The 26,417-nt window shown below is 46.3% G+C and overlaps 1 protein-coding gene across 8 annotated transcripts in view; it reads right to left on the reverse strand.

Moving 5' to 3' along the window:
- Positions 1-16,599: 16,599 nt before the first annotated feature.
- The window catches only part of SLC12A8 (solute carrier family 12 member 8), a 143,354-nt gene continuing 133,536 nt past the window's right edge, over positions 16,600-26,417 (reverse strand). For 7 of the 8 annotated variants that reach the window (XM_044942695.2, XM_044942692.2, XM_044942715.2 and 4 more), the window contains 2 exons: positions 20,797-20,857; positions 16,600-17,685 (listed from right to left, as the gene is read on the reverse strand). In XM_044942695.2, coding sequence (XP_044798630.2) covers positions 17,523-17,685; positions 20,797-20,857 — 224 coding nt within the window. In that variant the 3' untranslated portion in view covers positions 16,600-17,522. The other variant, XM_044942699.2, reaches the window with a different exon arrangement.

A 26,417-nucleotide genomic window follows, 5' to 3' on the forward strand; every position in this document is an offset into this window, starting at 1 on the left:
TCTCCAGTACAGTATATAGTCAGAGCTTTTGTAGGGGTTTTCCTGCTCTACTTGTAGGAGTTGGATTAGCTTTTGGCTAGGCTGCAGTAACAGATAGGTTCCCCAAAGGCAGCAGCTTTTCCCTGTTCACTTAACAGACTGAAGCACTGATGTTCAGGTCAGAGGGGTGGCTCTCCTCCACTTGTTTTTCGGGCTCCACACTATGGCATCTCTGCCATTCTCTAATGCATAGCTTCCAAAGTTGCCCTTGGAATTGACATCCCAATCAGCCAGAGGTGAAAAAGAACATGAAGATGTGAGGATGGGAGGTTTGGATGCGCCAGGCTTCACTTCCTCTTATATCCCACTAGAGAGAACATAATCACATGGCTCACCAAACTGCAAAGGAGTCTGGAAAATATAGTCTAGCCATACAGGCTAGAAGGGGAGAAGGGATTTGGGTAAACAGCTGGCAGTCTCTACCCTACCACTTGCTATCAGTAGGGCAGGGAAAGGAAAGGGAGGAGAAAGGAGATTCATATCTCTGGCCTCAGTTTCCTCCTTCATAAAACAAGGGTGTTGAATCAGATGATCTGTCAGGGCCCATCTGTTTTAACATTCTGTGGTTCCAAGAGGTGATGAAATGTCCTTCTGCACCAAAGTAAACAAGCCTGCAGGCTCCTGCGGCAGCCTGTGTGCGGCCTGTGGACTCCTCCTCTGCCAATCATCTGGAGGGTGGACCCTGCAGAGAGGGCCTTGGGTTCTCTCCAAGTTCTGTTCCTGATACTGTTCTCACTCCTTGGCCAAGAAAAGTGATCTCTACTGACCTCAGTCTCCCCAACTGTACAGTGGGGAGAAAAAAATCATTACCCTTTGCTGCCTCTTGGGGTTGATCTGAGGATATGATGAGATCACTGTCCGGAAGGCATCAGGAGCCCATTGGACTTAAAGTGCTGCACATGATGCTCTGATTTTAACCAGAGCCTTTAATAACACTGCCTTCAGAACCGGCCCAGAGTGTGCCCGTTCCTGAGGATAGTGCCCCGGTAGGGTCTGTGGCGGTAGACACAGTGGTGACTGCATATCAGTAACATCAGGGCACGAGAGACCCTGAGGGCTGAGAAGCCAGTCAACAGACTCGTGGATTGAGCTTCATCTGGGGGTGGGATACTGGGCCTGGTCCTCACTGTCTCCTCTGGCCTGCTCCTCTGCTGTGTGTTCATCACATTTTTACACCCTGGGAGTGTTTACTCATCCTCTCATCTGCTTGTCCCTTTCGCCCCTCATCTGTGAATTGCTTTCTGGGAAGTCCTGAACCCAGCATAGTGCCTTCTTTCTTTCATTTAGCCATTCAACAAATATTTACTAAGTAACTCCTCCGTGCCTGGCGCTATGCTGGGTGCTGTGTTGTGCTGGCACTGTGCCTGGCACTATCTGTTGGGTGAGTCTCTCAGACCTCACAGAGCTTAAAGGTTTGGAGAAGACAGATAGCAATCAAAAGAGTGCAATGTAAACTTGTCATTGTGGAAAGTGCCCTGGAGGAAGAGACATGGTGTGAGGTTTCCCTGTGAACGTGATACTGAGCTACTATCTGGAACTCTGGAAGCAATTAACATGTAGGCTCCTAATCAGGCAAAGGAGAATGAGGAGCAAAAGCCCTGAGGCAGGAAGGATTGAGATAAATGGAAAGGACCAAAGCAAGCCAACCTGGTTAGAACACAGAGAGTGAGGAAGAACATGTAGGGAAGTGGGGCTGGAGACTTTCAGAGCAGATCCTGACAGCCCATTTTTAAGATTTTTTGCTTTATCTTAATAATTTAGAGAAGTCATTTTAAGGTTTTAGGTTAGTGAGGTGGAGATGGAAAGTATCATTTCAGCTGTGACAAGGGGAATGATTTAGAAAGAGACAAGCGCTGATGCCTGAACTCTTGGAGCCCATGTGAGAAATGAAAATTCTTGGACAAGGATGATAGAAATGGGTTCAGAGGAGAAAACAGACTTGAGACTGCAGGAGGTAAAATCCATGAGATACACAGATAGATACAGAGGGTAAGGAAAAGAGGTCAAAGATTTCCCGAGTTTCTGGTTTTCATGATTGGATGGATAGTGGTATCGCACAAAGAAGGGGAACAGTGGGTGAGAACCAGATCACTGCGGTCAAGATCATTAAGTTTGTCTTGGACTTGGGAAGCTTTTGAGATGCCCACGTGGCCATGCCAAGTGTGCTTCTGCAGACCTGGAACTGAGAGGAGAGGTCCAAGTTTGAGGTCTAGATCTGCGTAACAGGGAATGAGATCATCTGGAGAGGGCTGTAGTAAGTGAAGGAAGCCTAAAAATGAGCCCAGAGGACACATCATGAAATGGCTGGGGAGAGGGACTGTGCCAGAAAGGAGACTGGGAAGGAGCCATGGAGATGTGGGAGGAAACCCAGGAAAAGCTGTGTCACTGGAGCAAGGGAAGGAGATCATGGTCAACAGCATGTAACTCCGCTGAACGGTCAAGTAAGGTAAAGACCTGAAAATCCACTGGTTCTACCAACATGGAAGTAACCAGCGACCATAGTAAGAAAGGTATCAAGGGAGCTGAAGGGACAGTGGAGCGAGTCGGGAAGGATGGGAGTGATGAAACCAAGCTGGTCGATATAACTTCAAGAGTTTGGCTTTGGGCTTCCCTGGTGGTCGAGTAGTTAAGAATTCGCCTGTCAATGCAGGGGACACGGGTTCGATCTCTGTCCAGAAAGATGCCACATGCCTGGGAAGAACTGAGCCTGTGGGCCACAACTACTGAACCAGTGCTCTAGAGCCCATGTGCCACAATTTCTGAAGCCCACTCTTCAAGAACTCCTGCTCCACAACAAGAGAAGGCACCGCAATAGGAAGCCCACACACGGCAACGAGTAGCCCCTGCTCGCCGCAACTAGAAAAAGCCCACATGCAGCAACGAAGACCCAGCACAGCCAAAATAAATAAATAAATAAATCTTTTTTTTTAAAAAAAGGAGCTTGGCTTTGAAGGGAAAAATGTATTAGGAGAGTGACTACAGGGGAGTGGAGGGGGCCGTGAGTTTTTTGATTTTAGTGGGAGAATGTGGTCATAGAAAGGGTCTGCTAGGCAGAAAAATTGAAGGTTAAAAAAGAAAAAAGATGAGTTGACAGAATAGGGCTTCTGAGAAGCAGGAAAAGAGAATCCACAGCACAGGTGGAAGGACCAGCCTTGGGAGAAGGGAGAGAGGAGAGGGCTGATGGGGTTTGGATTTCTCTCTGAGGACTTGAAATTTTTTTGTAAAATAGCAAATACAAGGCTATTTGTTAAGAGTTGGGGGACTGAAGGGGTGGGGCCTCTGAATTTGAAATTTGGGGGAACATCAATACATTCATCTCCTAGGCTTGCTGTGAAACAAAGTGCCTACAGACTCGGTGGCTTAAAACAACAGTTTATCCTCTCACAGATCCGAAGGCTGCAAGTCCAAAGTCAAGGTGCCAGTAGGGCCGTGCGCCCTGTGAAAGTTCCAGAAGAGAATTCTCCCCTGCCACTTCCTAATTCCTGGTGGCTGCCAGCCATCAGTGGTGTTCCTTGGCTTGTGGACATATCACTCCAGTCTCTGCCTCTGTCACCACATGGCCTTCCTCCTTCTGTATCTTCACCTGGCCTTCTTATAAGGACACCAGTCACTGGATTTACAGCCCAACCTAATGCAGTCTGATCTCATTTTAACTTGATTACATCTGCAAAGATCTTTTCAAATAATGTCACATTCACAAGTACTAGTGGTTAGGGTTTGAACATATCTTTCTGGAGACACAGTTCTACCCACCAGAATGAAGAAGTTTAGAAAGCTGTACAGTGTGAGACCAATCTGCGGGTAGACCCACCCTGTTCAGGGCTCCCAGAGCTTAGTGGACAGTGTCCAGCATTCCCAGCTCTTTCCAGGGTGCTCCTCTCTGCTGATCTACACCCAGCATCCCTAGCCTGAGCTGGGGCATGTCAGCTCTCTCCCATTTCAGGGTAGATTCCTTCCCACCAGGAACAAATACTCCTGCCCTCCCTTGACCCCTCCTCCTCTCCCGTCTCCGTCTCATCTCTGCTTCCACCCCATCCTTTCCTCTGCCAGTGATGCATCAAGAACCACTGCAGACAGAAGCTGCTGAGCCAGCCCTGACAGCACTGGGGCTGTAACAGAAGGGAGAGGGTGCAGGCCCCAGGGCAGCACTTGCTACACCTGCACTACTTTGTTCAGAGTTCCAGGAAGCAGAATGCCTTGGGATTTTGACAAAAGAACTGAAGGAATAAACACATCTCCTTATTTTTGACCCCCCAGGAGATGCCTCACTGTCCTTTTCTGGTATGTCAGGAATGGTTTCGTTTTGTCCAGGCCAAGCTGGGCTGCTCTCCGCCTGCTGGTGCAGGGCTCCAGAGGCATTTGCCTTGGATGGCCAAGGTGAGAATGTAAACACGGCAAGGCAAACGCACTGCAAACGGGCTGGGACCTCCTCCAGGGAGGAAGGCTTGTTCACGACTTGGCCCAGCTCCCAAGCATCATGTACAGCAACCCTGAGTTCCAACTTCGACAGCTCGGGGCGGGTCCTCGAATGACTTTCCGTTTCTTGTCTGCCCATCTGAGAGGACCGTTCCTTTCCAAACAACATTCCTCCGATAAAATTGGTTACATACTGGAAACATCAAGGAGCCAGGAACATTCTCCAGGGCAATGGGACTCTGATAAAGTGGTTTGATTTTGCAAGGCCTTCTAGCATGAAAAATCCTCCCCAGAGCAGGCCGAGAAATTCCTGGGATGCCAGGACACAGGGCAGAGTGGCCTGGGCCCTAAGGAAGGAGCAGAAAACCCAGAATGACATTTCTGCCATGGGCAGGGAGGCCTGCGTTTGCAGGCATCATCTCATTCACCAGTCAACACATGGTTGACGAGGACTCTCCAAGTGTCAGGCCCTGATCCATTGTCACTGGGAAGGTGGTATCTTCATGTGACAGCTCAGCATCCCTGTCTTTCAAAGAGCAGCAATAACTTGCTCCCCACACAAAGCCCAGGTTAGAAATCAGGAGCAAGTCTGTGGCTTCACCTCCATGGGTCTCCTCCGTGGGCACTCCTCAAGTCTCACTTTGCATCACTGAGTGCCTCCCGGTTTGTCCATTTCTCTGTGTCTCCATCAGACTCTCTTTTCCTGCCTTTCCTCTAATCAAATTCTCCTTTTTTTCTGTTTCTTTTCTCTAACAAACTGTTCAGTTCAGTTCAGTCGCTCAGTCGTGTCCAACTCTTTGTGACCCTATGAATCGCAGCACACCAGGCCTCCTGTTACACAGAACTAAATACATTTAAAAAGTATTTGTGGAATAAACCTTTACATTCTCTGGGTTTTATTCTTAAAATTGGTTGAATATGTGTCCTTCTCTGTGTCATCTGCATTTCTTACAGGACCATGAGTCACTATTTACGACTTCTTATTAAAATATGACGTACACAGAATATGTGTAGCGTTCTACAAGTGCACATGTAGTGGCTGTGAGTGTGCCACTCCGAGCTCACTACCAGAGCGTAAGCACAGGGAGCACCCGCGTGCAGAGATGTCACATTCTCCTCTGCCCATCCTCCCACATCGTCACCACCACCCTGAATTCTTTCAGCACAGATTAGTAGCTTTTGATAAAATACAAAATACCTGTTTTTTAAATTTTCTATCGGTGGAGTGCTGTAGGATGCACCCTTTTGTGCCTGGATTTTATTGCTCAGCATATGATGGTCGATTCACTCACATGCAGCTATAAACCTTTCATTCTCCTTGCTTCACAGCACCCAAGGTGGGGCCAACCCACAATTTATTTTCCCTTCTATGGTTAATGGGCATTTGAGTGGCTTCCATGAGCAGCTCTTACAAATAATGTTGCTATTAACATTTGTGCATGTGTCTTTTGATGGCATCTATTACTTTTATACTAAGGGGGGAAAAAAGCAAACTATTTCCATTTTAAAAGATGGAGGCAGACCAGTGCGATGTGTTTAGAAAAGGGCTCTGGAGTAGGAAGTAGAACACATAAGAACACATGAGCCTTTGTTCTGGCCTCTGTGTTCTCTATTTCTACAACTTTGAGCCAATCAATTAATCTCAGTTTTCTCATCTGCAAAAGATGGACAGTAATATCTGCCATTGGTAGGCATGCCTACCTCACAATCAAGACGGATGATGGATATGAGGGGTTAAGTGTCATACAAAAATGAAACACATTAAGGAAAAAATAAATAATAGTTACATCTTGATTCACCTGTTTTTAAAATTTGAGAAAACAAAATTGAACCTGGGGCCTTAGACAAAAGATCTCCCCAATCGTGACCCACTGTAGGCAATACAAGATACACACATATCTCAAAGATAACAAATAAAGACAATAAATGTCTCAAAATATCCTGTCTCCAAAAGTGTTTCACATGAGTGACTGAGAACAGGTGGCCTGTGATGTCTCTTATCCCTTTCAAGTGGCCTTGTCTCTGAGTAGATGGGGCCCCAGGTCTAGACAAGCTCCTCACTGACTGAGCTGTAGGAACCTGGGGGATGGACCCAGGACTCGCAAGAGGAGGAATGTGCCCACAGAGGACACACAGAAGGCCAGGACTGGACGTATCTTCAGATCCAAACCAGCGCCCTGTCCCATCCCCTGTATTGGTCCCTCATAAGGAGAGACTCAGACAACAGTACCAGACTGGAAACAGGGTTGCATGGCTGCTGACCAGCAGAGCATGCATATCTGAGGCTCCAAGCTCTCGGCCAGCATGGGGTCATTTGTCAGTGGAGGGCACTGGGGCTGTCCACACGCTAGTGCAAATGCAGGCTAGGCATGGCCATCCCACCCTGTTCTTCCTCCCCGCCCAACCCAAACAAACCCTGTGCTGAACCCCACCCTGCAGGGAGCTCCCACAACGCTGGCTGTCCTGTGCTTGCTGTCCAGGGATGCGAACCTTCACGGTCCCTGCCCTTGTCTGGGGGGGAAGGGAACTGTGGCCCAAATGAAAGAGAGGGGTCTGGGAAGGAGGCCACTGTGCAAGAGGGGTTCTGAGCAGGAACTCCTGAGGAGATGGAGAAGTGAATGAGAGCCTTAAAAACCAGGCATTGCCCTAGAGTTTCTCAGCCCAGGTTGAATATGAGAATTGCTGAGGGAATTTTTACAAAATGCTGGTGCCTGGAACCCACCTACGTAATCAGAACCATTGGCTATTAGGTGGGGCATCAATACTTTTTTTAAGTTTTCTAGGTGATTTTTGGGACTTCCCTGGTGTTCCAATGGCTAAGACTCCAAGCTCCCAAAGCAGAGGGCCTGGGTTCAACTCCTGGTCAGGGAACTAGATCCCACATGCTGCAACTAAGACCTAGCTCAACCAAATAAATAAAAAAATAAAATTTTTAAATTTTAGAATCACTTTCCAGGTGACTCTAATTTACAGCCACAGTTGATAACCACTTCCTTATCCTTAGTGCAGTAGGAATACTCAAGAGAAGCTGCTAAGTCACTTCAGTCATGTCCGACTCTGTGCGACCCCATAGACGGCAGCCCACCAGGCTCCCCCGTCCCTGGGAATCTCCAGGCAAGAACACTGGAGTGGGTTGCCATTTCCTTCTCCAATGCAGGGAAGTGAAAAGTAAAAGTGAAGTCACTCAGTCGTGTCCGATTCTTAGTGAACCCATGGACTGCAGCCTACCAGGCTCCTCCATCCATGGGATTTTCCAGGCAAGAGTACTGGAGTGGGGTGCCATTGCCTTCTCCAACTCAAGAGAAGAGGTGATGGTAAAACATTCCTGGCAGGAGGAGAAGGGGACGACAGAGGATGAGATGGCTGAATGGCATCACCAATTTGATGGACATGAGTTTGGGTAAACTCCAGGAGTTGGTGATGGACAGGGAGGCCTGGAGTGCTGCGATTCATGGCGTCATAAAGAGTCAGACATGACTGAGCGACTGAACTGAACTGAACTGAACTGAAAGAAGAGGTGATGCTGTGTCCTCAGTCCACAAGAAAATATGGTGAATGATTATGAGTCTCAGAACTTTTTGGTTGAACCATCCAAGAGCAGTCTATTCCAAATCCTGTTTCCTCTCCTCCTGGCCAGCTCAGAAGACTGCGCCCCTTTCCTGCTTCTTCATCCTAGAGCACTCCTGCAAACCAAGCTGCGGGCTACTGAGGGGGCAAGTGCTGTCATCTGGCTTCACAGTTTCTGAATCAAAATAAGCGGCTTGTACACATTCATTAAATACTTGCTAAGTGAGTGACTGAATGAATCCATGATGAGACGGATGGGTTGACAGGGCAAATAAAAAATACTTAAAGCCATGAATTGGGATGATTTATAACTAAAGACACACCTCTACTACTGAAGGTCTTTCAATCTGGTTGAGCAAAAAAAGAGCTACACAGATCATGAATAAAAGATGCACAGAACCAAAACTACAGTCGCTCACTACACACATACACACACACACATAATTTTCCTAAATAAACCGTGCTGTTCCTTCAAATCAGCATCTTGAAAGGCCTTATAAAATTATTCCAGTGATGCTGTCAATCCTCAAAGTGTGTTGTAGTGGGATCTCATCTTTAGACTTGAGGGCTGTTTCTTGCAGCAGCAAGCCCATCCTGACCCATAGAGACACACAGAATTACACAGAGTTGCCCACTTGCCAAACAATTCAGTCAAAAAAAAATGGACACTGCCATTGTGTCTGTCCTTGTGACTTTCAGCTTGGGATTCATATTTGAACCTTAGCTTCTTAACACATATGGTGTATGTCACATTGCACAGATCAGCATTCATCGAGCCCTCTTGCTGGCTGCTGGGGGATGATTGCTAATCCTTTGAAACGCCACTCACCCTCAGGGCTGCCCGGAGTGAATCTGATAGAGACCACATGGCCCATATTTCAACCCCGTCTTCACATGTGGTGAGTTCAGCTTCTTTTTACAGAGAGGCATCCCTAACTGACACAAACAATCAGGAAAGTGCACAGGCGTGCACACACACATACACACACATGTGTGTGTTTTCAAAGAAACACAATTTACCCGCTTTCCCCCCACTTTTTTCTTTCTTGGAATAAAACTTGGAGAAAAAAAGAAACAATTTAAAAAAAGAGAAAACCCCAGGCTCTCCATTGTTTTAAGAGACTCCCATTAGAGAAGTGCTCTGCCTCTTTTAGAAGGAAGCTGTGGCCACCTCACGTCAATAAACGGTGGTGAGCAGTCATCTATTCTTCTGCCCTCCATTCACCCCGGCCCAGCAGCCCAGGGAACAGGTAAGGGCACCAGCCCTGATGCTGTGAGATGGGCTGCATGCCCAGGAGCAGAGCCAACTGGGGACCCCATGATGCTGGTGGGCCTTTCCTGCCATCTGCTTCCCCCTTTACTTGAATGTGACCTTCCCCTCACCACCTAAGAAGAGTGCCTTGTCAAGAGTCAAGGACTTACACCTCTACTTCTTCCATCAAACCGACAAACTGACCTCTATCTCTGCTTGTGAGCCTCCTCATAGCAGCTCAGGCACACCTCCCAGATGCAGAGATGCTGAACAGTGTGTGGTAAATACAGACTTCTGCATTTTTGTCTGCAGAGAAGTGCATACAGTATGGGCTAACCAAGCCCATGTAACCACTGCTTCTGATCTTCTCTTCCTGGGCATCCACGTGGATATGTAGGAGATAAGATATAGCAAGAAAAGGATTATTTGCTCTAGAAGGTTTCCCTGGTAGTTCAGATGGTAAAGAATCTGCCTGCAATGCGGGAGAATTGAGTTTGATCCTTGGGTTGGGAAGATCCCCTGGAGAAGGGAATGGCTACCCACTCCAGTATTCTTGCCTGGAGAATTCCATGGACAGAGGAGCCTGGCAGGCTGCAGTCCATGAGGTTGCAAAGAGTTGGACATGACTGAGTGAATTCCACTTTACCTCAACCCTTGTTTAACTTGAGAGTGGGATAGATATTTTGATGTTTAAGAAAATTCCCCAAGGCTCTGGGAAGGGAAGGAAGGCTGAGAGCAGTGGTATAGGGTCATGGCCAGATGACTCTGATTCGCTGAGGGGGGTGAGGGGAGGCAGAACTGAAATCAGCAAGTGGTGACTGCCGCCTCCCCACACCCTGACTGCACCTGCCACAGAGCCCCTGCTGGTGTCTGGAGAAGCGGGCCCACCTTGTCTGCCGCTGACAAGATACAGCGGGGCCTCCTGAAGCAAGTGGACTCCACCTCAGCTCAAGCTGAGCCTTTGAGCTAGCAGATGCCAAGAACCACTGCAGCTCCCGTGGCTTTGTTTTCTTTCAATATCGCCCACAGTGAGTGACACAGAATCAGCAGCACTGGTGGGAGAACACTTCTATGGCACCTCCTTCACAGTGATTTCGTCCCCAGATACTCACAAAGGCACTTGGAGGAAGGCAGGGGTTATAATTCCCACTTTACAGAGAAGGAAATCAAGGCACAGAGAGGTTAAGAAGCCTACCCAAGGTCACAGAACTAGTAAATGGTGGAGCCAGGATAAGCAGAGATCTTCGCCCCAAATCCCATGAATTGGCAACCTTGCCAAACTCGCTCTCAAAGGAATCCACTTAAAGGTCAAAGGATGGAAGAAGGGATGATCTACATTCTCTTGTTTTGGTCCTTCTGTGTTATTTGCCTTCACTCACCTCATTCCCTTGGCTGATGAGCCTTTCCATATACTCTGACCAACCACTTCCTTCAAGAAGTCGCCTGGGTTTCTTCCTCACTTGGTGTCTTCTCAGCATTCGTGAATTCAACTTGCAGTAGTCATTTGACTGGATGCCGGACACGTTGAGGTTACACTCCAGCCCTTTCCCTGTGCCCCTCCAGCATCTCCCCACTCTCCAGACTCCCAAAGAGGGTCAGGTCTTAATCCTCAGATCCTATGTAATAGTTACTTATACGGCCAAAGGCAAAAGCTTGAAAGCAAAAGGAGTAAGGCGTGGCAGATGGTTAGATAGCATTAGAAAGAAAAGAAAGTGAAGTTGCTCAGTTGTGTCTGACTCTTTACGAACCCATGGACTGTAGCCTGCCAGGCTCCTCTGTCCATGGGATTTTCCAGGCAAGAATACTGGAGTGGGTTACCGTTTCCTTCTCCAAGGGATCTTCCCAACCCAGGGTTCAAACCTGGGTCTTCGCACTACAGGCAGACTCTTTACCATCTAAACCACCAGGGAAGCCCTAGATAACATTACTAACTCAATGGACATGGGTATGAGCAAACTCCAGGAGGCAGTGAAGGACCGGGGAGCCTGACATGCTGCAGTCCATAGGGTCCCAAAGAGTCAGACATGGCTTAACAACTGAATCACAACAACAAATGGCCAAAGGAACTGTATAGACACAATTAAATTAATGATCTCGAGATGGGGAGGTAATGCTAGATTATCTGGGTGGGCCTATCTAATTAAACGGGTCCTTAAAAGCAGAAGAGGCAGGCAGGAGAGTTAGAGAAGATGTGATGGCAGAAGCAGAGGAGGAGGTAAATGGGCTTGCCGACTGCTGGCTTTGAAGCCTCCAGAGGCTGGAAAAAGTGAGGAAAGAAATTCTCCCCTACATCCTGCAGAAGGAACCCAGCCCTGCTGATGTCTTAATCTGAGGCCCGGGACCCGTTTCACACTTCTGACCTCTAGAACTGAGGAGAGTCCTTCTGTGCTGCAGTAAGCCACTGTTCATGGTGATTTGTTACAGCGGCAACAGGAAAGTAACACATCAGGACTGAGTGCTCTAATCATTTTGCTCCTATCTCCACTGGGCCCCTCCACCCCCACTACCCACACCCACGAGGCACTGGGACAACGGGTCCTCAGCATGGCGGGAGGGGTGAGGGGCTCGTGAACCTCCAGTGACCGGTCCTGCCCCTGCAAAGTTCAGGACTGGTTCCTCAGCCCCTCCTCCCACACGCTCTGATCTCAGGGCGGATGCCCCCCACTGGCCCTTTCTTCCCTCCCCCATAGGAGAGCAGAAACAGAAACCATGTCTGAAGCCAGGTGGCTCCAGAGCCTGGAGCACGCTCACTGGATTCTCACAAGGATCTTCTGGAAAAGCCCGAGCAATGCTGAGGGTGGATTTTTATCATCACTCTTAGACTTCCCTCCTCATTCCTCAGCAAAGAGTGGTACAAACCCCTTCTTGCCCCGGCCTTTGCTTGCCTTTTCAGGACTCCCCCTGCCGTGCACTGCCTCACCCCACCATTCTGGAAGCCCTCAATTACCCTTCAGTCCCATACGCCTTTGATCACGCTGACCTCTCTCTTGAAAATGCCCTGCCCCTCCTCTCTGCCCATGAAGTGCTTGAATGAGGTCAGATATCTCCTCCTCCAGGGAGACCTCCCTGACTACTGTCAGAGTGGCTGAGAGCTCCTCGGTCTACTCACAGATCCTGTCTCTGCCTCTATCACTGCTCTCACTACTACTGGGATCCCTTTAGCTTTCCTCTCTTTCCTTCTCCATGGGGGAAGATGAAGCTACCAGCCAAGCTCCCACCAGCAGAAGCAGAAGGAACACTCTGCCCCTCGCCCCTTACCAGCCCATCAGTCAGTCTTAGCTCCTCCCCATGGGAGGGGGAACACCAGTCTGATTGGTCCAAGCTGGGGCACAGTTCATGAGCAGGCAAGCCCTGGAGTTGAAAAGTAGTAGGTGATCACTTTATGACCTCTGTCCATGTGTTATTGGGAATGGGGCCAGCTGGTCATTCTCTGCCTTGATTCCAGCCCCTCATCCAAGGGTCTGGGAGAAACAGATTCTTAGATTCAAGAGGAAGAAAGTTACACATTACAGGTCTTGCTTCAGCCTTCTGGTATCAGCTACACCATACCAGCACGGTGTTTTCCATTCTTAATATACTCCCTCAATCAGAAACCTGGAGGGAAGGCAGGGTGATGAAATCCTGAACCTCAGACCTCTGCACTGACTTAGAATCACTCGTGCATGATGGTCTCTATTGATTATGTAAGTCAGAGAACTTATTAGCATGATTCCCAGAGATATCTGAGAAAATGACCCCTGTCCTGGTTCCCAGTCCTGAGTTCAAGAATCTTCTAGAGCTGAGCAGTATTCACCTTGAAAGTTTGACAGTGGTGACTGAGGAGTTAGTTCATTTCTGCCTAAATGGCCTGTGATCATATTTTTACATTATAAAGCTCCAAGATTGGTTACTCAACTCAGGTGAGGTGGTCTCAGGCATGTGTACAACTGCTTCAGTCATGCAGGGGTGAGTAGATGGGTAGACCAATGGGTGGGTCAGTGGGTGGGAGGATGGTTGAGTGAATGGAGGGATCAGTGGATGAATGAGTAGATGGTTAAATGGATGGGTGGATAGATGGATCATTAGAGGGATAAACTGAAAGAAAGTGTGGCCTGAAGGGAGGCATTTATGGTCCCAGAAGATCTAATACGATCCTCATTCATTCAGATGTTTTCCCCTACAACTTGGCACTCCTTGATTAAGACCTTGAGTCTAGGAATCTGACCCTTTGCCTTTTTAAGAAAATGTTGCTAGTCTCACTGCCATATATCCTGACTGTGCTGCCATTTTTAGCATTCTTTATACAAGCAAACTCTTCTAAAGGATCCAATGTCATTTGCCTCACCTCTCTGACAACTTGAACTTACTGCTGACCTCTGTCATACACAGATAGTACATGGTACCTCTTATATGCCACCTCAGATTCTCTCTGCCCCACCTGATTCTGGGGCTGCAGCTGGTCCATCTTAGCCACCGCCACAGCAAGAAGTTATGCTGGACTCCAGTCAAGTTCGTGTGCACAAACCCAACAGCGCCTCATGCCCATGGGGTAGCCTCTTGCTGCAGAAACTAGATACTCAAACAAGTTGAAATCACAAGTGCAGGAGGCGGGGTTAATGCCCCTCCCAGCTACCCTTTGTGGGGAACAGGAACCAGTGGAAATTCTCATCCTTTCCTCCCTCTGCAAGGTGGTCACAAGACAGGTGTTCCTACCGTCTCTCAGAAGAGTCCTCAGAGACTAAGTGCTCCACTGCACATGATGCTGCTGCTGCTGCTAAGTCGCTTCAGTCATGTCCGACTCTGTGCGACCCCATAGACGGAAGCCCACCAGGCTCCCCCGTCCCTGGGATTCTCCAGGCAAGAACACTGGAGTGGGTTGCCATTTCCTTCTCCAATGCATGAAAGTGAAAGGTGAAAGTGAAGTCGCTCAGTTGCGTCCGACTCTCAGTGACCCCATGGACTGAAGCCCACCAGGCTCCTCCATCCATGGGATTTTCCAAGCAAGAGTACTCGAGTGGGGTGCCATTGCCTTCTCTGGCACATGATGCTGAAGGAATGAGAGAAAAGAAGAGGGTGGACCTGGTGAGAAGGCAAGACGTTGCATTAGTGGCCCTTTAGCACATGACCCAACGTCATGTCTTCTCACCTGGTCCACCCTCTTTTCTCTCATTCCTTCCCTGGATGTACCCCCTCACCCCCACCCCCCACCCCCGCCAATAAAGCAATAACACATAGAGTTCTGCTTTCTGGGGAGTTCAGCCTAAGAATCCATCACTCCATTACTGCTTTACTGATTACTATTTATACAATATAGTTTTGTTTAAATACAAGATATCTGGATCTAATTAGAGATTCCAGTGTTGAGTGTCTGACTCCCATACTAGACTGTGTGAGCGACTCCTTTCAGTAACCCCAACACCGAGCAGAATGCTGGAATTCTCTAGCACACCCATTCTTCTTTCACTCTTTTCCATAAAATCAATCATCTGGGGAAGTTCTCATCTTGGATACCTGAATCTTCTGCTGTGTATGGTTTCCAAACCCAGGACCATCTCTATCAGAGGGGATACTCTTCTGGCTTGTTATGCAGAATTCAAAAAAGCCAAGGGCAGAATCACTAAAGCCTTCTGTGACCGGCTGAAAAACAGTGCCCCCAAAGTGGGCACCCCCATCCCCACCCCTGTTACTGTGACTGTGTCCTCATTTGCCAAGGCCTTTGCAGGCGTGATGAAGTTAAGGCTCGAGATGAGGAGATCAACCCACTAAATGCAATCACGTGTTTCCTTATAAGAGGGAGGCAGAAGCCCAAGTTGTGTGCACACAGGGGAAGGCAAAGTGGTCACATGGAAAGAGATTAGAAGATACTGTCTTAAACATGGGAATGATGTGACCATGAGTCAAAGAATGCCAGCGGCCTCCAGAAGCTGGATGGGCTGGGACCAGACTCTCCCTGAGAGCCTCTGGGGGAGCGCAGTCTTGCGGCTGCCCTGTTTTCAGCTCAGCAATGCTGATTTGGGACATCTGGTCTCCAGAACAGGGACAGAATACATTTCTGTTGATTTAAGCAACTCAGTTTGTGTAATTTGTTACAGCAGCCATAGGAATCTAGTGCAGCTTCATCTTTAAAAGGGCCCTCAGAGACACCAATTCAGCCCTTTATGAATACATTGTCTTCCATGCTTTCCCATATACCTACAGTTCAGTTCAGTTCAGTTCAGTCACTCAGTCAACTCAGCATTTATTTTCTTTCCATTGTTTCTAATGATGTTTGGAAGTCTGGTATTTAACCCCAAAGGTGCAAAAACGGTAATTATAAACTAGATGTCACTGTGAAGTTACCATAAACTAGACCTCACTTTTTAGGGGAGAATGTTGAGACCTAACGGCCCCTCATCATGACATCCCTGCTCTCACTTGCTTTAAGCCTATTTCATCCAACTGGTCAGTGTTTCTCAAAATGGGGTCCAAGGGTCACCTGCGTTGAATCACCTGAGGCACTCATTAAAAATATAAAGTCCAGTACTGACCCCAAAGCTCACCTCTAGGACTGAGCTGCAGAAATCTGCACTTTTAACAAACCTCCCTGGTTTCTTAGTGCACTGACTTCGAGAAACTCTACTACAGAAGAAGGGCTTCCCAGGTGGTGCTAATGATAAAGAACCTACCAGCCAATGCAGGAGACCTAAGAGATACAGGTTCAATCCCTGGGTTGGGAAGATCCCCTGGAGGATTGTATGGCAACCCACTCCAGTAATCTTGCCTGGAGAATCCCATGGACAGAGGAGCCTGGTGGGCTACAGTCCATGAGGTCGCAAAGAGTTGGACACAATTGAAGTGACTTAGCACCCATGCACGCACTACAGAAGAAAGAAGTCAGAATGACCCAACAGTACATCCCTTCATAGCTCAGTGGTGACACCACCAATTCTGGGCCAGGACTGACTTCATGCAGGAACAGCCCCTGCCAGGGCCCCTAGACTGGATGCCTCTGATGAACGCCACACTAGAAAAAGTGAGTTGTGAAAGCATTAGTCACTCAGTCGTGTCCGACTCTTTGCAACTTCATGGGCTGTAGCCCACCAAGCTCCTCTGGCCATAGAATTCTCCAGGCAAGAATACCAGAATGGGTAGCCATTTCCTTCTCCAGGGGATCTTCCCAACCCAGGGATCAAACCCGGGTCTCCTGCATTGCAGGCAGATTCTTTATCATCTGAGCCACCAGGAATGCCACACTAAGGAACCAAAATAGTCCTGTCCCCTCGTGTGTTCATCCTGCAAAACAGCTGCAGAGGTGTCTGGAGTGTGGGGCGCCACACATGCTTTTGAGAACGTGAATCACCATTAAGTAATTCTTGGTAATTTAACTTTTTAATTAAAAAGACCTTCACTAAACAATAATAGCTTACAAATGCATATCCCCTTTGATCTTGCAATTCCACTTTTGGGAGTTTATCCTACAGATATTCATTATGCTTGTACATATGAACACGATTATTTCCTGCAGAACTGACTGTAACAGCAAAAGACTGGAAACAATCCAAATGCCATCACTGTAGAACTGATGAAACAAATTATAGCACATTCATACAATGAAAAATAATGAGGAAACTGCGTGTGTATTGATATGGAAATGTCTCCAAGATAGATTGTTAGGGGAAAGGCAAGGTGCAGAGCACATGTATAATATGCTACCTTTTGTGGATGAAAAGGGAGCAATAAAACGCCACACTCCTATTTGCTCCTCTCTTCATAACGAAACGCAGGTCGTGTACCTGAGAACAGTGGTTATCTCTAATGCAGGAGTTGGGAACTGAGCAGATGAGAAACAAGAATGGGAGGGAGACTTTTCACTGTATATATGATTTCACTTTGGGGTTTGGAACCATGTAAACATATCATTTATTCAAGGAATAAATAATAAAGCTTAAAATAATCATTTATTGTGGCCCTTAGAACAAGCAATCTGGCCTGGTTCTCCACACCTGCAAGTCTTGGTGTCCATGTGGCGCTCTTCAGACTGGACGCATGTTGCAGGGGCCACGGCCACTGCAGTGGGTACCTGGTCGACGTGGTGCTCCAGACCAGAATGCTCATTTCCATTGTCCAAAACGGCAGGGGGAGGACAGGTCTTTGAGTTTCTTACCGAGGAGAACCAGCTCCACAGAGGTTCTGGGATTTGGGTCCACTGCACCCTGGACAGCTCCAAAAGGGGAGGGTTCTGGGCTGCCTAGTACTGAGGACTCGGTGCCTAGTACTGAGGACTTGGTGCCTAGTACTGAGGCATCAGCTCTTCCCGGCTCACTAGGGAGGAGTGGTGGTAGCGATCCCGAGTGGCGAAGTCTGCGTTCTCCTGGGTGAGCTGAGTCATCTCCATGTCAACCCTAGTCAGGGACGGTGCCAAAATGATCTGCTCTTGGGGGGATCGCAAGCTCCTTTGGTAAGAGAAACATGGAGGGCAGTCAGAAGGAAAGACCATAGTACTAACCGCTGGCAGTCAGTCTTCGCTAGGAGAGAGAAAGGATTTGCAAAAACACCATTGTGCCTATTACTTAATATGTATTAAACAACAGAACTGTTGAAAGCTCTATGTACAACGCTTCTTGAATCCAAAGTATTAGAAATAAGTATCAAATAAAGAATGATATTTACCTTCCTTAGCAGAAATGTATAAAACTATAAAAATAATCTTCCAAATGTTGTGGTGTTGGGGCTCTATAGCTCTACTTTGCCTTTTTGTCGAATGAAATAATGGAATGGTGAGGCTGGAGAGTGGAAGCGAATAAAAAGAAAAACCTTCTCTTTAGTTCACCGGAAAGAAAGATGAATGAGGAACAGCCAAGGTTTACAGAGTAAGCAGTTACGCGGTAAAGCGTAAAAGCTTTGGCACCAAGCTGGCCTGCAGGCAAAAAGTGAGCTCCAGTATCACAGAAAGGTCCACATAGAGTTGGAGTTGGGAGAAACTGGTAGAGAAAAATGTTAGGGATACGTGAGGAAAGTGCTGGCAGCAGAAAGACGAGCCTGACAGACAGGATATCCAAAGAAGACAGTCACAGCTCTGTCACCAGCCAGCCTGGCGGCCTCAGGCGAACCTCCTCACCTCCTTCTGCTTCTATTTCCTCACCTTCTCAACCCTCTTCTAGCTGCTGCAGTATGTCAGGTCCTGAAATCACCTTAGGCATAGATTTCCTCTTAAATCTTTACTTTGTGGGTAGTTACGTTGAATTGTCTAAATAGGGAGTATATTTGATAGTTGTTTTTAAAAAATGGTAGAAACCTTGTTATAAATCTGTGGAACTTAAGCAGAAAGCTTCACTGACTAGAAAAACATGCTGTTATAGGAGTTCAGATCACATGACTAAGGCTTTGCAGCCACTTGATGAGAACATATCTAAATTAGACGGGTTGGGCTTTCTGAGAAATGAACTAACTTCTATAAAGGTTGAATGTGCAAGAAGTAAGGTTAGGAAGTGACAGAAATGCCATACCAGTCAACATGTGTTTAAGGTCAAACCATAATATTTTTCTGAGTTCAGGGAAATAATACACTTCACTTTCTAGTCTAGAACGGCCTAAGAGTTCTCACCTGGGCAGTTGCTGAGACTTCAGGAAAGAAAGCTTCTCTAAGGTCAGGCTTAATTTTACATAATTCTGGGAATTGTAGGTGTAACAGGAAGTAATATACCCAAACTTCTTTGCCCAAAACACCCTACAGTATTCTTCTTCTTTGGTTTTGAAGAGCATCTGGGGTGACAGTTGTGAAAAAAATTCAAAATTACAAAAAAGAAAACACAGCAACCAATTCCTACTTTTAAATGGTCACGATTTCTAGGTCCTTTCCCCTGAACAGTCACCCCAAGATATCACTCAGTAGCCATGAGGAGGCCAGTAAGCTTGATGCTGACTCTTAGCTGAGGCCTCTACCACCCACTCGACAAGTCCACGGAGATATGGATAGTGTGAACTAGGTTCTCTTCCAAACAAAGCACTGTCATTTTCTAAGAATAATCTCCTCCTACCGCATTCTTCTTTCTACATAGCACAACAGTGACCTCTGAGGTGAAATCCCAGAAATTCAGAGATCAAAAAGGAATGCTGACCTCCCATAGTCATTTGTAGGCTTTCAAACCTACAATATCTAAAAATATTCATGTAAATTGGATAAGGCCAAAGACACTCAGCCACACACCAGTTGCAGCTCCAGAATCTGAAGGCAGCTTCCACACAGAATCTATTTCTGCTTAACCTCTACTTGCCTCAGGACTAGGATCAGTGCAGGTGTATTGTGACCTGAGTCACCAAGCTGGTGCCTCAGCCTGAAAGAGAGGCAGAGAGTGGCCCCACGCCTCCTACAGCTTCACACAGGACATTCAGTTCAGCTTCCAAGCAGATGGCAGGGAACTGCCCCTCTCCACACCACTCTCCCTGCCAGCCCCCTCCCTGTTGGTTTCCATGACCCCTGCTCCTGTCATCGTCATTTCTCTAGCATCCAGGGTTTAGCATCCTGGTTTAGCATCCAGGTCATTCTTGGGCTGACTGGAACAGACTGGCAGTGCTTATATTGTCTTAAATTCTTGGGCACTTCCCTGGTAGTCCAGTGGTTGAGAATCTGCCTGCTGATGCAGGGAACACAGGCTTAATTTCCAGTCCAGGGAGGTTCCACACGCTGTGGGGCAGCTAAGCCCGTGCACCTCAACTACTACGCCTGTACTCTAGAGCTCAGGAACTGTAGCCACTGAGTGCCCACGCTGCGGCTACTTAAGCTGGCATATCTGGAGCCCATGCTCAGCAACAAGAGAAGCTGCCGCAATGAGAAGCCTGAGCACCACAGCTAGACAGCAACCTCCGCTTGCCAGAAGTAGAGAAAGCCACGTGCAGCAACAAAGACCCAGTACTGCCGAAAACAATATAAATAAATAAAAATTCCCAGAGTCTTGAGGCTTCCAAAGGTGAGCAAGCATTGGCACTGGAAGCATAGAGGAGGAGGAAAGAAACTGGGGCACTCATGAAATCTTACCTTCCCTGAAAGGCTTTCTGCTGTTTCTCAGGAAAGTTTGTTCTTCCCTCTCCTTGGGTATTTGAACATTGAAGTCCCACAGAAATCCTGCAGGGTCACTACTCTGTTTCTGTACGTGGTCTCTGCACTTTCACCAACGCAGTCATGTCAACTACCCCTGACTTGAGATGGAAGAATGCAAGTTCTGGGCCTTGAGTGTGTGTGTGAGTCAGGACTGATGCTAATGTGTCTTAGATTGTGAACTCACTAAAAGTAACTCGCTTGACTTAGACCTCTCAGCAACCAGATTGTAAAGAAAGCCTCTGTTCTTGATTCCTGAGGATAAGAAGAGAAGATGGAGCCAGAGTAAGCTTCTGATGAGCTGAGGCAGAGGGCCTGGGTGGTGGAGGGCAGTGAGGAGCAGTCTGAGTTTCCTTGAGGTTCTCAAATGTCAGGTATTCACACCACAATTCACCCAAGCCCATGAAGCACCTTTAGCACCTCCCAGACCATGCATCTGCCCTCATCCTGGCCCCAGGTTGGCACAGACCTGTAGGAGGGGATCAGAAGGGATCTCATCCATCTTAAAAGGCTGAAGTTGGAGGCTAAACCTGCGAGGAAGACATAGACATAAAACTTTATGAAGACTCTAGGAAGCATCTACAATCCCAGGTTTTAACAGGGTAAATATCTCCCCTGATACAAGGAAGAGCACAATTTTCCCCTCTTTTTCAGTCTAATCAAACTACTTTCATTATAATACTCTCTGACAGTAACCAGCTAAGGACTTCATACTTATAAGTAGTTTCCAAAAGTTTATTTCTAAACTCCAAAATCCCAAGAAAGAAAATGAATGTGTTAGAGAGAAAGAAGCAGATGACTTGCTAATTTCAGTCTTAGGAATTATTAATTTTTTAAATTTTTGATAGTTTTATTTTTAGATTCAAACTGATATGTGTTAAATACATGCTATAAAATCCGCCACTAGACCATACCCTCCGTGAGGACAAGAAGCACATCTTTTTCACCCAGTAAGACTCACAGGACAACAGTCACAGCATCTGGCCCTTAGGAAGTTTCCTACAGGTGCTAAGTGACTCGAATAGCTCCACAGGTAGAAATGTTAGAGCTGAAGCTCAAGATGAGATTGTTGTTGATACTGACCAAATAGCCTGCCATCAGATACACTGTTTAGAATAGGGTTTATCAAATTTTTTAAAAAGTTTTTTTTTAATCCATTTCTCCTTTTGTGTGATCACACAAAATGAATTATATATAACTTTAGGAAACCGAATGAAATGTAATTTTATAAAATCTTTTCCAAATTACACATTTACACATATTCACTCTACCAGATATATTATTCAGACATAAAAAAGAACAAAATAATGCCATTTGCAGCAACATGGATAGATCTAGAGAGTGTCATACTCAATGAAGTAAGTCAGACAGAGAAGGAGAAATATCCTATGACATCCCTTAAGTGTGGAATCTAAAAAGAAATGATACAAATGAACTTACTTACAAAACAGAAACAGACTCACTGACTTTGAGAATGAGCTTATGGTTGCGGGTGGGAAGGATGGGAGGAACGGATAGTTAGAGAGTCTGGGATGGGCCCATACATACTACTATATTTAAAACAGATACCCAAGGACCTGCTGTATAGCATAGGGAACTCTACTCTGTGGCAGCCTGGAAAGGAGGGGTTTGGGAGAGGGATGGATACATGTATACATATGGCTGAATGCCTCCGCTGTTCACCTGAAACTATCACAACGTTGTTTGTTAAATGGCTATACTACTATTACTACTAAGTCACTTCAGTCGTGTCCGACTCTGTGCGACCCTGTAGATGGTAGCCCACCACGCTCCCCCATCCCTGGGATTCTCCAGGCAAGAATACTGGAGCGGGTTGCCATTTCCTTCTCCAATGCAGGAAAGTGAAAAGTGAAAGTGAAGTTGCTCAGTTGTGTCCGACTTTTTGCGACCCCATGGACTGCAGCCTACCAGGTTCCTCCATCCATGGGATTTTCCAGGCAAGAGTACTGGAGTGGGGTGCCATTGCCTTCTCTGGTTAAATGGCTATACCCCAACACAAAACAAAAAGTTTTTTTAAAAAAAGGAGTCTTAGGCAAAGCTTATAAATGCTAAAAAAATGTGCCTATAACAGTAAAATGAAAATATTACATGAGTAAATGAGATAAATGACAGAGGATGGGATGGTTGGATGGCATCACTGACTCAATGGACATGAGTTTGGGTGAACTCTGGGAGTTGGTGATGAACAGGGAGACCTGGCATGCTGCGATTCATGGGGTCGCAAAGAGTCGGACACGACTGAGCGACTGATCTGATCTGATATATGACCATTTTAATTCTAAATTATCTACATTTTAGATGTAGGTTTGCCTGAAATTTGATTTCATACTTTCCTGTTAACAAATTTCTGCAAAATATTTAAATTTCTTGGATTTAACTAGCTTCTAAGAAATTCAGGAGCAATCACTGATGTAATCACAATGTTAATTAAAATATATCTATCCATTAAATTCGGCTTCCTGAGTGGCGCTAGTGGTAAAGAACCCACCTGCCACTGCAGGAGATTTAAGGGGCCACGGTTTAATCCCTGAGTTAGGAAGACCCCCTGGAGAAGGAAATGTCAACCCACTACAGTATTCTTGCCTAGAGAATCCCATGGACAGGGAAGCCTGGTAGGCTACAGTCCATAGGGTTACGGACAATTGGACATGACTGAAGCAACTTAGCATGCAATGCATGTATCTGTTAAATTAGCTGATATAAGGACATTTAGCATGTCTTTTTCTAAAACATTATTTTTAATGTATACATGATTCAAGTGTTTGAAGTGCATTTCTTTCAAAAATATATGTCAAACTACTCTAATTTCAAAGAATTTCTTTTTCAGTTGGCCTGGATTGTTACGGTCCTTCTGATTTAGTTAGGACTTAAAACTACATTATTTATTTTAAAAATTGAGACACTAGAATTTTGATGAAAAGGTCTCTAGAATGTATCTTCCAAACAGCTTTATTATTGAGGAATAAATAACACACAATACACAAAGTATTGAGAATATTTTCTTCCTTTCTTTATTCTTTGTGCTCTGGCACTTGGGGGTCTTGACTCCTAGAAAGAACAAACGACTCCCCTATGAGCACACTTTTGATATATGGTGGTGGTTTAGTTGCTAAGTCATATCTGACTCTTGCAACTCCATGTACTGTAGCCCACCCAGCCTCCTCTGTCCATGGGATTTCCCAGGCAAGAGAACTAGAGTGGGCTGCCATTTCCTTCTCCAGGGGATCTTCCCCACCCAGGGATTGAACCTACATCTCCTGCATTGGCAGGAAGTTTCTTTACCACTGAGCCAACATTACTTTGCCAACAAAGGTCTGTCTAGTCAAGGCTATAGTTTTTCCCGTAGTCATGTTTGGATGTGAGAGTTGGTCTGTAAAGACAGCTGAGAACTGAAGAATTGATGCTTTTGAACTGTGGTGTTGGAGAAGACTCTTGAGAGTCCCTTGGACTGCAAGGAGATCCAACCAGTCCATCCTAAAGGAAATCAGTCCTGGGTGTTCATTGGAAGGACTGATGCTGAAGCTGAAACTCCAATACTTTGGCTACCTCATGCGAAGAGTTGACTCATTGGAAAAGACCCTGATGCTGGGAGGGATTGAGGGCAGGAGGAGAAGGGGACGACAGAGGATGAGATGGCTGGATGGCATCACTGACTCGATGGACATGAGTTTGAGTGAACTCCGGGAGTTGGTGATGGACAGCGAGGTCTGGTGTGCTGTAGTCCATGGGGTCACAAAGAGTCAGACACGACTGAGTGACTGAACTGAACTGAGCCACCAGGGAAGCCCCACCTTTGATACCCAAACCAATTAATCCAGAGCCCACACTCCCAACCACTTATTTTATCAAGCTCTTATACATCAAGCCAATATCCCCCTGCCTTAACTCGCCCCAGGGCCAAATACTAGACAACTGGAGATGACCCCTACAGCCCCGAGCCCCTGCAATTATTCAAACTATCCAATCCTAAACTCACTCAACTATGTACCTGCCTTGCCCATTCTTTCCCCTAAGAGCACACTTTTGATATCTGGTGGTCATAAGGGGCCATGCTCTCCCCTTGACCTCTTTTGCCTCATGACCAACTCTGGTCCTTCCCCTGTGGCCCTACATGGCCCTTCTGTTCCTAGGGGTCTGTGAGTATAAACTTGTTTCTTCATTTCTGTGTCTGTGTCTTATTCTATCTGATTAAAACAAGTCCCAGGTACATGGTGGCTCAAATGGTAAACCGTCTGTCTACAATGTGGGAGACCCGGGTTTGATCCCTGGGTTGAGAAGATCCCCTGGAGAAAGAAATGGCAATCCACTTCAGGACTATTGCCTGGAAAATCCCATGGACAGAGGAGCCTGGTAGGGTACAGTCCATGGGGTCACAAAGAATCAGACACGACTGAGCGACTTCACTTTCACTTTCAGGTACATTTTTAGAATAAACTACGTGTATTTAGAATAAGATTGATTCTTTGTAGCCAGAGATGGAGAATATATATACAGTCAGCAAAAACATGACCAGGAACTGACTGTGGCTCAGATATGAACTCCTTATTGCAACAGACTTAAACTGAAGAAAGTACGGAAAACCACTAGGCCATTCAGATATGACCTAAATAAAATCCCTTATGATTCTACTTCCAGGGCCTAGATCTGATAGATAGAGTGCCTGATGAACTATGGAATGAGGTTCGTGACATTGTACAGGAGACAGGGATCAAGACCATCCCCATGGAAAAGAAATACAAAAAAGCAAAATGGCTGTCTGGGGAGGCCTTACAAATAGCTGTGAAAAGAAGAGAAGTGAATAGCAAAGGAGAAAAGGAAAGATATAAGCATCTGAATGCAGAGTTCCAAAGAATAGCAAGAAGAGATAAGAAAGACTTCTTCAGGGATCAATGCAAAGAAATAGAGGAAAACAACAGAATGGGAAAGACTAGAGATCTCTTCAAGAAAATTAGAGATACCAAGGGAACATTTCATGCAAAGATGGGCTTGATAAAGGACAGAAATGGTATGGACCTAACAGAAGCAGAAGATATTAAGAAGAGGTGGCAAGAATACACAGAAGAACTGTACAAAAAAAGATTGTCATGACCCAGATAATCACGATGGTGCGATCACTGACCTAGAGCCAGACATCCTGGAATGTGAAGTCAAGTGGGCCTTAGAAAGCATCACTATGAACAAAGCTAGTGGAGGTGATGGCATTCCAGTTGAGCTCTTTCAAATCCTGAAAGATGATGCTGTGAAAGTGCTGCACTCAATATGCCAGCAAATTTGGAAAACTCAGCAGTGGCCACAGGACTGGAAAAGTCAGTTTTCATTCCAATCCCAAAGAAAGGTAATGCCAAAGAATGCTCAAACTACCGCACAATTGCACTCATCTCACATGCTAGTAAAGTAATGCTCAAAATTCTCCAAGCCAGACTTCAGCAATACATGAACCATGAACTTCCTGATGTTCAAGCTGGTTTTAGAAAAGACAGAGGAACCAGTGATCAAATTGCCAACATCCGCTGGATCATGGAAAAAGCAAGAGAGGTCCAGAAAAACATCTATTTCTGCTTTATTGACTATGCCAAAGCCTTTGACTGTGTGGATCACAATAAACTGCGGAAAATTCTGAAAGAGATGGGAATACCAGACCACCTGATCTGCCTCTTGAGAAATCTGTATGCAGGTCAGGAAGCAACAGTTAGAACTGGACATGGAACAACAGACTGGTTCCAAAGAGGAAAAGGATACGTCAAGGCTGTATATTGTCACCCTGCTTATTTAACTTATATGCAGAGTACATCATGAGAAACTCTGGACTGGAAGAAACACAAGCTGGAATCAAGATTGCCTGGAGAAATATCAATAACCTCAGATATGCAGATGACACCACCCTTATGGCAGAAAGTGAAGAGGAACTAAAAAGCCTCTTGATGAAAGTGAAAGAGGAGAGTGAAAAAGTTGGCTTAAAGCTCAACATTCAGAAAACAAAGATCATGGCATCCGGTCCCATCACTTCATGGGAAATAGATGGGGAAACAGTGGAAACAGTGTCAAACTTTATTTTTTGGGGCTCCAAAA

Source organism: Bubalus bubalis, chromosome 1, assembly GCF_019923935.1.
Source record: "Bubalus bubalis isolate 160015118507 breed Murrah chromosome 1, NDDB_SH_1, whole genome shotgun sequence".
Taxonomy (NCBI): Eukaryota; Metazoa; Chordata; class Mammalia; order Artiodactyla; family Bovidae; genus Bubalus; species Bubalus bubalis.